We start from the raw sequence: 11919 nt of genomic DNA on the forward strand, positions 1-11919 counted from the left end.
ATTAAAAAATAATATTTCGCTTAGTAGAAAAGGGGATATTATCTAACAACCTAGATCCATTTATGCAGAATAGAAAATACCAAAAGTTCAGCATCATATAACTTTATTATCAATGGATCAGTGCAAATATATTTAGTAGAATGATATTGTCAATAAAAGGCCAATTAGCAACACCAATAGCAAACCTCATTAATCTAGGAAAGAAACTTAAAACAATATAATAGTGGAGGAGGCAAAAACTAGCTAATTAGGACTCCATATTGAAAAGAGATATCTTCTATACAAAAAGCAATAGAGGACATATCGCAATGTCGTAAAAGCATTTATACAGCTAAGCCCCCTTTGTGCAAGGCTTACTTTGCTGATGTTCAACTTAAAAATCATTGGAAGGGATAAAACGAAAATAAATCAAAGGAAAACAATCCAAAGGTCCACCACTTAAGACATACATGTTTACTATCAGAAATCTTCTTACTTTCGAACTGCATAGACTGGGCCAGTGGCAGCCCCAGTGTAACAGTCTGAATTTTCGATCCTTTTCCCGGGATTTAAGAAATGAATTTGACCAATGCACTATAGTGAGGTCTCACCCGGAAATGCGCATTCACGGGATGCTAACCTTAAGGGTAGGGCCGTTACGGGATTGAGTTCGCACGACCAAAGAACTTGACCTGGGTTCGATCTTCGACCATATGAATTGATGAGGGAATGTTTTGAGCTAACCGAGACCGGTCTATCTGATTGATCGTGTCCGAAGGGAACTAGTGACAGACCCTCGCAATTATATGACAACCGAGGTCGTCCTGGGTAGAGTAAACTTAAACGTGATTTGACTTAGTGTCGGTCACGGGTCGAGAGCGCGTAATTCCAGAGAGCCACCCGTTAGCCAGAGATAAGCTAAAGTCGCGATTGTTCAATTTTAGTCATTTCTTGGAATTCAGGCCCGGGAATCGAGAATTTTGAAAGTGACAATTTTGAGCGGCCGATGACGTTTTTGGCTTGGCCAACTTTGGGGCCACCCATTTCTGCAAAAAAATGGATTTCGGTTCGGGGCCGGAAAAATTACGGTTTTGCCCCTGTAGACACAGATGTTGGTTTTTTAGGTTGTTTGAGGTTATTTTTCGAGGCTAGTGTCATTTTGGGGTGGCCACGTGCATTTAGAGTTGTTTCGGTCAAAAACTGGAATTTTGGCTCGGAAGTGAAAAATAATATTATTTTATTCTCAGGACTTTGCAGTCGATTTTCGAGGGCTTAAGAAGCTATTTTCGCGATTCCGACGCCATATTATGTTGGCCACGCATATTTGGGGTTGATTGGGATAAAAATTGGAATTTCGCCCCGGGACCGGAAAAATGACAATTTTGCCCCTGGGCCCGTTTCAGTTCCGAATTTTGGGTAATTATTTGGGATTATTATTAATGGTTTTTCAGCTGCATTATTGGGCCTTGGACACTTTTACCCCTCAATTATTGGATTTGGACAAATAAGGGCCGTCGGATCAAGGGTAAAATGGTCAAAGTGCGTAGGATCGCGACACGTGGCACTTGGGGCTGTCATATTTGACCAGCTGACCCTCTCTCTCTCTCTCCTCCCAGCCCCATTCGGCCAGACCACCCACAGCAGCCCCTCCCCCACGATTCTTCCTCCTCCTCCGTTTTCCTTCTTCCTTGGCCGTCCTCGCCGGAGCTCGCCGGAGCCACGCCGACCGCCGTCGTTGCTGCTGCTGCCTTGTCCAGTCACCACCCACCAGCAGCACCGCCCCATCTTGTCTTTCTCTCCCTCTTTTTCCCCGTTCGACGAAAGGAAAGCCGAGAACCGTCGCTTGGAGGCCGATCGCCGCTGCACCGGAGCTCGAACGACCGAGCCGCTGCCGCCACGACGTCCAGCCTCGCCGTACGTCGCCCCGCACGTCGCGTCCGTACGGATCCGTACAGCGTCCGTACGGACGCCGTACGTCGACGTCCGTACGCCGGCGACGCCGCTGCTGCTGCTGCTGCTGCTGTTCTGTTCCGCACCGTTCCAACTCCGTTCTGTCTCGCTTTTTAGGTAAGTGTTTTCCCCAAATGTCATTTAGGACCTCGGGTATTTCTAGGCCCGTTTAAGACTCGATTTAGGCATTTTAGGGGCTGTTTTTGTGGCTATTTCGGGACTGAATCGAGGGTTGGAAATTGGTTTGTCGTGGACTGATTTGGCGATGAAATTTCGAGGTTTAGGAGGCTGAGTTAAGGCTGTGATGTTGCGGATTGATCGGGATGAAATTGGGTGCAGAAAATATTGTTTGCTGGCTGTGATATGCCGTGTGATGTGCTGTGAGTGGCTGTTCGATACGCGGTTAGTACCATTAGGACCGGCTCATAAATTTATGAAAGTGCCGTGAAGAGCCGGGAGTGAGATATGGTGATTTTGAGGGCGAAAAGGACTGATTGATGGCTGTGATGTGTGGTTTTAGGTGCTGTGGGGTGCTGTTTGTCGTGTGGTTGGTACTGTTAGGTCCGGCCCGAGATTTTGTGAAATTGCCGTGAAGGGCCTGAACTGATTTGATAACGTTTGGGTGTGGAGAAATGCCAGTTTGTGTGTTGATCGTATGTGTTGTGATATGACTGTGTGGTTGTTGGCTGGATCGGGATTATGTGTTGGGCTGAATATGGCGTGGCTGTGTGCCGTGTGTATGTGGCCATGAGGTGTGGTAGTGTGAATGCGCATTGAATTCGTGTGTTAAATGTGTATGGTCGTGTGGTGTATTCGTATGACGAGAACGTGTGTTTATGAAGTGTATGTGAGATGTGAATTGGTGCGTGGCTATGTATGTGTGTGAAGTGTGTATGTGTGGCCGTGTGTAAGGGAGGCCGTGTGTGACCGTGTGTAAGTGTGGTTTGAGTGGAACGAGGATATGGAAATGTGGTTTGGTTGGAAAGGTCCGTCCTGAGGCGTGTACGTTACGCGGGACGATGCCGTACCTGACGAGGTGACGATGCCCGGCCTGACGAAGTGTCGATGCCTGACGTGGTCAGAAGACCGTTGGCCTGATGCGTTTTACGCGGGCGCGGTAGAAGGAAAGTGTGTGTACGATTCCGTCCTGAGGCGTGTATGTTTACGCGGGGCGAAGCCATCCCTGACCAGGTGACGATGCCCGGCCCGACGGGGTGACGATGCCTGACGAGGTTAGAAGACCGTTGGCCTGATGCGTTTTTCGCGGGCGCGGTAGTGGTGGAAGAGTTGAGAATGAGCGGGAATTGGCTTGAGGAGCGAGGTTTGAGAAAGTGACGCATGGTGTGAGTGGTGTGCGAGTGTGTTTGTATCGCGTGATGTGATGCTTAATTATGGGGTAAAAACTGCTAGGCACAGTATGAGACGTGCCCAAGTGGGTTTTATCTTATAATTGAGACACGCGCGCGTCTGTGATTTATTGCTGTGGTATATTGATTGTGTTATTGTCTAACGTGCAGGAACGTGTATGATGGATTCCAGGTAGGTTCGTGTGTGGTTGGTAGTTTGATTGATCGTTGCATGTTATGCGTGTTTTCGTCTGGCGGTACGTGAGTGCCTACGTGGGGTTTGGGGTTGTACACTTATTGAGATTCGTCTCACGGTTATATAACTGCCAATTTCAGACCCTCAACCCTAAACCCGAGAAGTGCGCCTTTTCTTTTTTTGAAAGTCCGGGGAGCTGCTGTTGGTGCCCAGTGGAGCTGCAGGTGAGTTCCAGAGATTCAAGCCAGAAATTCAGAAGCAGAATGGAAGAGGGCGACCCTTAGGTTTTTCCCTAGGGTGTTTTAGCGGTTTTATAACTTGGGTTATCCGATAGTGAAGTTAAGATAACCAAACCCCTCAACTTTTGTTTAAACAGTGGCTGAGAATGTTAGTCTGTATTTATGTGTGTAATATAATGTTTGTATATTTGGTGTTGTATGAATATGTGGTTGCTGGATTGTTCTGTTGTTCTACCCCATTGTCGTCATTATTTGTCCAGGGTTTTGTTATTCGCTTCCGCATGTGGCTCTGATGTCTGGGTTGGGTCGGCGACGTTCCTGGGACGTCGCATCATTTCGACCGGAGCAGGGGATGTCGCGAGCTCGTAGGGGTTCGGGGCGTGACACCCAGCACCAGTATGCAGTCAACATTGTAGGAAATGCAAAATAGACGAAGAGGAAATGAAACCTACCTCTTGCAGCATAAATCATTGCCAATTCCTGAAACCGAATATCATAAAAGATGCCTATACCAATACGTCCAACGTCTGCATAGAGCCAAAAAGAAAAGAAAAGAAAAGAAAATAACTCAAACAACATATAGACTAGAAGACTCAGGCAACTAAATGTTCCATACATAGTTACTTAAGGAAAGAAAAGTTACCTTGCGGTTCTTGGCTTTCAGCACTCCAATGGAACCAAAAACACAGCAAGCGTTGTACAATCGATCACCACATCTTTCTGGGATTGAACTTCCCACTATGGTAACCTTCAAGGCCTTAGCAGCTTCAGATAACATTGCAGTTGAAGGAGATGAACCTCCATCAATGTCCTCAGCATAAACAGGGAAGCTATCATTTGAATAGGGACTGTTCCATATTTCCTGGCACAGAGTCAACAAAACCATGAGGCAAGTTGCGTGATTTTTCCCTCCTTTTCTAGAACGGCGCAGGCTGCAAATATGGCTGATTTTACTGGAAGCCAAAGCTTGCAGTATAAAAACATAGCAATTACATAAGCATCGATAAGAACTTAGCCACAGAAAGTCACCCAAAACTGATGAAACAGACACGTGCCCGCTCAAGACGCTTTTATCCATTCTTTCTTCTAGTGCACGCCTTCACAAAAGGGCATTTGATAAGGTATACATACAAAGTTCTTGTAAGCCATAAATTTCCCATTTTGCAATTAGGAGGCACATCCAAACTTTCCGCAGCTACACGAAATGCTCAATGACCGTTTTCATTCAACACGGGCTACATTTGCCTAAACATCTGCTAAGTCTACCTAATGCAGAGAGACTCACGGGCAAGAGAACAAGCTGAGCGCCCTTGTCCACGGCCTCCCGAATCGCGTCATGAGCATGGGCAATGTTCCTCTCTTTATCCGCCGTCACCGAAAGTTGGCATAGCCCGATCTGAAACTGAAACCACACCACCCAAAGAAAAGACGTCAAATTTCGAGGCCGCATCGATGATCGAAGTTGAGGGGTTCGAGCCCATGCCTTGGCGAGGGGAGGAGTGGGCAGAGGGAGCGCGGGCGTCAACTGACGCTTACTCTTGTCCTTGCTCGCTCCCTTCTTGCGCCTCCAGCCACAGGCCGCTCGATTGGTCACCAAAAAAACCCAGAATTGGAAATCCGTTGTGGATGAGCCGGACCGCAGTTGATGAAGACAGAGGAAGAGCCGAGGCGGACGCCGAACGGAGCGAGGAGAGGCGAGAGGGTCTTGTCGAGTCGTGGGTGTGGGGAGCGGGAGAGAGGGCGCAACGGAGGAGCAACAGAGAGAGAGAAATTTGTGAAGAAAAGTTAGGGTTTTTATTTTTTATTAGGAAGAGCATCGGTTCCGGTTCCCGGTTCCGGAACTGGGAACCTGAACCGGAACCGAGAACCGAAACTGCCCACCCTAGAACCGGGAATCGAACCTTACCCGCCGGTTCGATTTTTCGGTTCCCGGTTCTACCCTGGAACCGTGCTCACCCCTATCTGAATCTCATGCTGTACCTCATAAGGAAGGGTCACGTCTGGAACTTCTGCCACAAGTCTGAAACAAAAGTTCAATCAGTATGCAACAAGGTTGATATCAGAAATCTCTTTAGTAAAATCTAATGTCCTAGTCTCAACCTTACTTTGTGTTTAGCATTTAGGAAGAGTTTGGTGCACAGTCCTTTGCTGGTGTTTTACTTACTACAAATCATTATTGACTTCCTAGATCATGGGAAATACTTGCATCGGCAGATCATACTTTCTCGATTTTACTCTTGATCGTCATCTCAAAGTTGAGCAGTTTTTCTCTGACCCTTTTAACTGAAGTTTGACATAAATAAGTCTCCAGGAAGTATCAAGACTCTTTACCAGTTTGAACTTCTCTTTGGTGTTTGCAATAATAATCCTTGTTTGCTCTCTCTCTCGGGGCGAACTTTTAGGCATCGGACTACTTCCCAGGTCCAGGACCACCTCCTGAGTCAGGTCAAAGGTAGGCTGTGCATGCCGATATTAGGAGATCACAGTAAATTGCTTTCTTACAAGTCAGTCCAATCTCGAGAAGTTACAGCAGGCATCGAAACCTTGTGATTGAGGTAGAATTCTCCATGATCCATCCATCGTATCAATGGTTACTGATTCCGTGAAGAGATGTTACCTTTTTTGCATCATTCCACGGGGATCATTTAGCCATTGGGTCACATAACAAGAATTGCTGTTGATGTTAGCGTACATGTTATGTGAATCAGAAATAATGAACCATTATAGCATAGTAAGTTATCAATCAGAGATTCCAACGTTCTGAAAAGAACCTTAAAATGCAAGAAAATTAAAGTTCTGAGTTCGTCACATGAGTAATAATGCAAAAGTTAAAAACTTTTATATGGCTAATATGTTTATTATTGTGTTCGTTTTCATTATGGAAGAATTTCACTAGTTTTCAGTGAAGTTGAGGTTCATAATTCATAAAGAACTTACAACTCTTAGAGAGTTAAATCTCTTATTGTTCAAATGACTGATCTTACGAAACTTAGAGTTTTGAAATAATTCAATTTGCTTATAATTGTAATCATCTTGATTATGGAAGAACTTCATATGTTTAGAGGTGAAGCTGTAGGCCAAAATTCATTATAAAAGAATAATTTTCAATTCATAAAAAGTTACCAACATTTTCCTGAATTTACCCGCAAGGAAAATAATTCCGATTTTACACATGCGAAATAATAGAATCGTCCACTAAATTGTATGCAAGTGAGGATATGCCAAAATTAAATTTTATGATTAAATAACTAGGATTAATTTTCAAACGACAAGTCACTAAACTTTATTTCAACTTTTATCAAGTCATTTAACATCAATTTAAGCACTCCAGTTAGATTTCGATGGATAACTGATCCAGCATTAGATAGATGAACCTGATTGAAAGCAAAACCAAATTATGTTACCTAATTGATGAAACTGGAAAGTCCACAAAAGATATTTTCTCAGGTGAATTTTTTTATGCAACGCATAAGTACCCCAGTGCCATTGACTATGGACTATATAATATTCTCTTTCTTTCCACACGACATAGAATATGTATATTGTAATTCTAGCAAAACAAGAAGCAGTGTGTACTTTCCAATCGAACTAGTCGAAAAGAGACAAGATTTGCCTGGTGGTGGGATCTTCTAGTTGTCTTGTAACATCCGGAATTTCGATCAATTTCCAGGATCAATGAGATTGATATTACTCTCAATTAATTTTAGCGAGTCTCGCCAGGAACGGATCCTTCACGGGATACTGACCAGTAGGGAATGACTAACTAGGAAAATGGTACGTGGACCAGGGACCCGATCGTGAATCGAGCACCGATTCCGAGAAATGACGAGGAAATATTTTGGGCCAATGTGGGCCGATCTTAGGGAGGTGACGGATTTAGTTTGGGCAATGACGTACGATCGGATCGCGGGTGATTCCGCACGACCGAGAGTACGCGATGCGAACAAATCCCGAACTTAAACCGAACGATCGCGACCCTCGGAACTAGTGGTAATTCCTCACGTTCTCTCTCGGTAATCGAGACCATCACTACTCGAGTAACCCTAGGTCGATACGCGTAACCCCTAAACAGCCGCCCGTTAGTGAGAGACCCTAAAATTGAAATTGAGCGATTTTGATCGCAAAAGTTGATCCAGACTTAGATGTCGATTTTCGGGGTCGTGTGCGACTATTTTGCGAGGACGACATCATTTTTGAGTGGCCAATTATATTTGGGGTAAGTACGGTCAAAAATTGGAAATTCGGCCTGAATCCGGAAAATTACGAAATTGCCCCTAGGCCTATTTTTGAGTATTCCGAATTTTTGAGGGAAATTATTGGAGGATATTTGGATAAGATCAACCCCAATAATTCAGCCAATTGAAAGACCAAAATGCCCTTGGATATGTTGGCTTAAGTGGATGTGGATCAAGTATTGAGGGGCAATTTGGGAATTTGGAAAAAGTTGGTCAAAACTTGATTTTTAAGCCAAGACCTCTCTCTCTCTCCTCATTTCCTCTCTCTCTCTCATCTCACGGCATCTCTCTCCCTCTCCCTCACCCACCGAGCCAGCTCCCTTCCCTCGCCGAGCAGCCGCACGCCGGTCACCGCCCAACCGGATCGCCACCGCCGTTTGCCGTCGCCACCGCCGAGCCGCGCCGCCGCGCCGATCGCACCCGTTTCACTCTAGCCGCGTGAGTCTACGCACAGTCGTCCGCGAAACCTTAAAGTTCCATCCTCAGTCACCTGAAAATCAGGTTTTCTTTTATCTGCATCCCCTTGCAGAATCTTCTGAATTTCAGGATCCGTTAACTGCAACGCTTTAATATTAGCCTGAACCTCTGGCTCGATTCTTAAGGTAGCCAACAGACTTGAAAGGTGACCCACTTCAAACTTGAACTCTGAATCTCGTACTCTCTCAAGTAGAGTCCATTCCTTAATCATCAGGTGCGCGATGGCAGACTTTCGACTAAGCGCATCCGCTACTTTGTTAGCCTTTCCTGGATGATACAGGATGTCGCAGTCATAATCCTTGAGAAGTTCCATCCATCGGCGCTGTCTCATATTCAATTCCTTCTGAGAAAATAAGTACTTCAAACTTTGATGATCCGTGTAAATCTGAAACTTTTCGCCGTACAAATAATGTCTCCAAATCTTTAGGGCAAAAATGATCGCCGCTAGCTCCAAGTCATGAGTCGGGTAGTTTAACTCATGTGACCTTAACTGTCGGGACGCGTATGCAACTACTTTTCCATGTTGCATTAAAACGCATCCTAATCCTTTAAGTGACGCATTACTGTAAATCTCATACCCTCCAGGACCGAATGGTATCGTCAGCACTGGAGCGGTAGTTAACTTGTGCTTGAGTTCTTGAAAACTCCTCCCACACTTATCCGTCCATTCGAACTTTGCTTCCTTCTTCAATAGATGTGTCATAGGAGTAGCGATCGCAGAGAACCTTTCTACGAATCGCCTGTAGTAGCCAGCCAGACCTAGAAAACTCCTAATCTCCGTTATCGTTGTCGGTATCTGCCGGTTCATAACTGCCTCAATCTTTGTTGGATCCACAGAGATTCCTTCACCAGAGATCACATGACCGAGAAAAGCTACTCGACTGAGCCAGAACTCACACTTACTAAACTTGGCGTAAAGTGCGTGCTCTCTTAAGGTTAGTAAAACCATCCTCAAGTGTTGCTCGTGCTCCTCAGGGCTCTTTGAATACACCAGTATGTCGTCAATGAATACTATGACAAATTGATCCAAATATGCTTTGAACACCCTGTTCATTAAGTCCATAAAAGCAACTGGGGCATTAGTCAATCCAAACGGCATCACCGTAAACTCGTAATGACCGTATCGAGTCCGAAATGCTGTCTTCAGTATATCCTCCTTCTTAATTCTCAATTGATGATAGCCTGTCCTCAAGTCTATCTTGGAAAATACCGACGCCCCTTGCAGTTGATCGAATAGGTCATCTATCCTTGGCAACAGATATTTGTTCTTGATGGTCACCTGATTCAACTGTCGATAGTCGATACACAAACGTAACGAACCATCTTTCTTCCTCACGAATAATACAGGTGCTCCCCAAGGTGATGCACTAGGGCGAATGAATCCTTTATCCAGCAACTCTTGCATCTGTACCTTCAATTCCTTCAGTTCTGATAATGTCATTCTGTAAGGCGCTCTAGAAATTGGCTCTGTCCCAGGGGCCAACTCAATCACGAATTCAATTTCTCGCTCTGGGGGTAATCCTGGCAATTCCTCTGGAAAAAACATCTGCAAACTCTCGCACTACGACGATGTCTTCCAACTTTGGTCCCTCAACCAATATATTCACTGCGGTTGCCAAATAACCTCGGCAACCCTCATTTAACAGTCGGGTCACTTCAAGTGACGAAATCAAAGGGATCGAGGTTCCTCCTCTGCTTCCCACAAATTCGTAACTGGTACGATTCAACGGATTTAACTGAATTACCTTACGGTAACAATCCATTATAGCTCATTGCTTAGTGAGCCAATCCATTCCGATTATGACATCAAAGTCATACATCGCTATGACCGGTAAATCTATCAATTCCTCTCTACCACAAATAACTATTTTACAGTCTGGACATCCTACTGTAATTAACATTTCCTCTTTTAGTGGAGTGGTAACACGAAGAACTACATCCAAAGGTTTCGGTTTAAGCCCCACTAATCTGACAAATTGTTCAGAGATGAATGAATGCGAAGCTCCCGAGTCAAATAGTGCATATGCAGCATAATCTTGAAGAGAGACCGTACCTGTGACCACACCAGGCGAATCTTCCGCCTCCTTTCTGGCCATAGCATATACTCTTCCCTGCGCCTGTGGCCGATTCAGGTGATTTTGCGGAGCATTGCTAGCTTGTTGCCCCACTCGGGTTTGTTGAGATGGCATCCTCTGACGGGGATAGTTCCTCGAATAATGGCCTTGTTGGCCGCAGTTAAAGCACGTCACTGTCACGGTCTTGTTTGGGCAAGGGCCGTTCCCATGCCTTTTCCCACAAAATCAACACGCGGCATTGGAGTTGTATGCCGGTTTCCCAACGCCGCTCTTCTTGTTGGGTGGAATAGGATACCTTCCTCCAGTCATCGGTCCCTTCCCGAACCGACGATTATCCCGATTAGGTACAAACCGCGATCCAGATGCAGCTGTACGTTCTGCCATATTCCTCTCAATCAGCTGAGCCCGTTCATACAGTTCATCATAATTCTTCAGGTTCAAGGGCACTAGTTGATCCTTGATTTCCGGTTTCAGACCATCCCGGAATCTCCTTGCTTTATCGATCGGCTCTTCGACTAATCTCGGGGCATACTTTGACAGCTCGGCGAACCTCGCCTCGTACTGATCAACTGACAGATGATTCTGACGAAGTTGTTGGAACTCAGCCATCTTCCGCTCTCTTGCGCAGTCTGAGAAGTATTTCCCGTTAAACGCTTCCACGAAGGCATTCCACCCTGGAACCGTACCTTCAGGAAAGACTCTTCTCTGAGTGGCTTCCCACCAAGTGCTAGCGTTACCCTGCAGCTGGTAAACCGCTAACGTCACCTTTTCTTCTTCAGAACACCTGAGTAAGGCGAAACCTTTTTCCAATTCTCTAACCCAGAGAATTGCTGCTTCCGGATCACCTACGCCAGAGAACTTCCTCGGCTTTAGCTTTAGAAATTGTTCGACCAGCTTGTGCATTGGTCGATCCCCAATCCCGATCCCAGCTAACGGGACATCAACAGGTGCGGCGGCAGGAACAGCAGGAGCTGCTGCTTGGTCCTGAGCTCGCTGCCCTACCAAAGTCTCTAAGGCTTACATAATCCTATCTAACCTGGGATCCTCTTGAGCCCTTCCTCCAGTACCAATTTGATTTAGAGCTGTCCTTCTCCTAGGAATCCTTTGCTCAGGATTGCTCATCTCGCTGGATTCTCACAGAAACCTATTTTCCAATTCCAACAAGGAATTAGAAGTCATGAACAACCCGCTTCTAACAATAAAATCAAGTAATCAAGCACAGGCACAAGACATTTTCCTAGCTAACTATCCCAAAACTCATCACACCTTATCACTCCAGGTATCGACCAAACTTGGATCGAGCTAACCATGCTCTGATACCACTTAAACGGGGATGTCACGCCCCGACCCTCGAGCGTGCTAACATCCCACCACGGTCGTTATAAATGCGACGTCCTAGGATGCATCGCCGACCCAATCGAA

The 11919-nt window shown here is 45.6% G+C and overlaps 1 protein-coding gene and 1 pseudogene across 1 annotated transcript; both read right to left on the reverse strand.

The window, feature by feature from the left end:
• Positions 1–301: 301 nt before the first annotated feature.
• Positions 302–6286, reverse strand: LOC115679345 (omega-amidase, chloroplastic-like; annotated as a pseudogene).
• Positions 6287–10722: 4436 nt separating this feature from the next.
• On the reverse strand, positions 10723–11619 carry LOC115679346 (uncharacterized). Its single transcript, XM_030602937.1, has 2 exons — positions 11565–11619; positions 10723–11495 (listed from the first exon to the last, which is right to left on the reverse strand). Exons 1-2 carry the CDS (start codon positions 11617–11619, stop codon positions 10723–10725), a joined length of 828 nt encoding a protein of 275 aa, XP_030458797.1.
• Positions 11620–11919: the final 300 nt, after the last annotated feature.

This window comes from Syzygium oleosum, unplaced genomic scaffold (assembly GCF_021117445.2).
Source record: "Syzygium oleosum isolate NSW1041296 unplaced genomic scaffold, Sole_v2.1 Sole_v2.04, whole genome shotgun sequence".
NCBI classification, from domain to species: Eukaryota; Viridiplantae; Streptophyta; class Magnoliopsida; order Myrtales; family Myrtaceae; genus Syzygium; species Syzygium oleosum.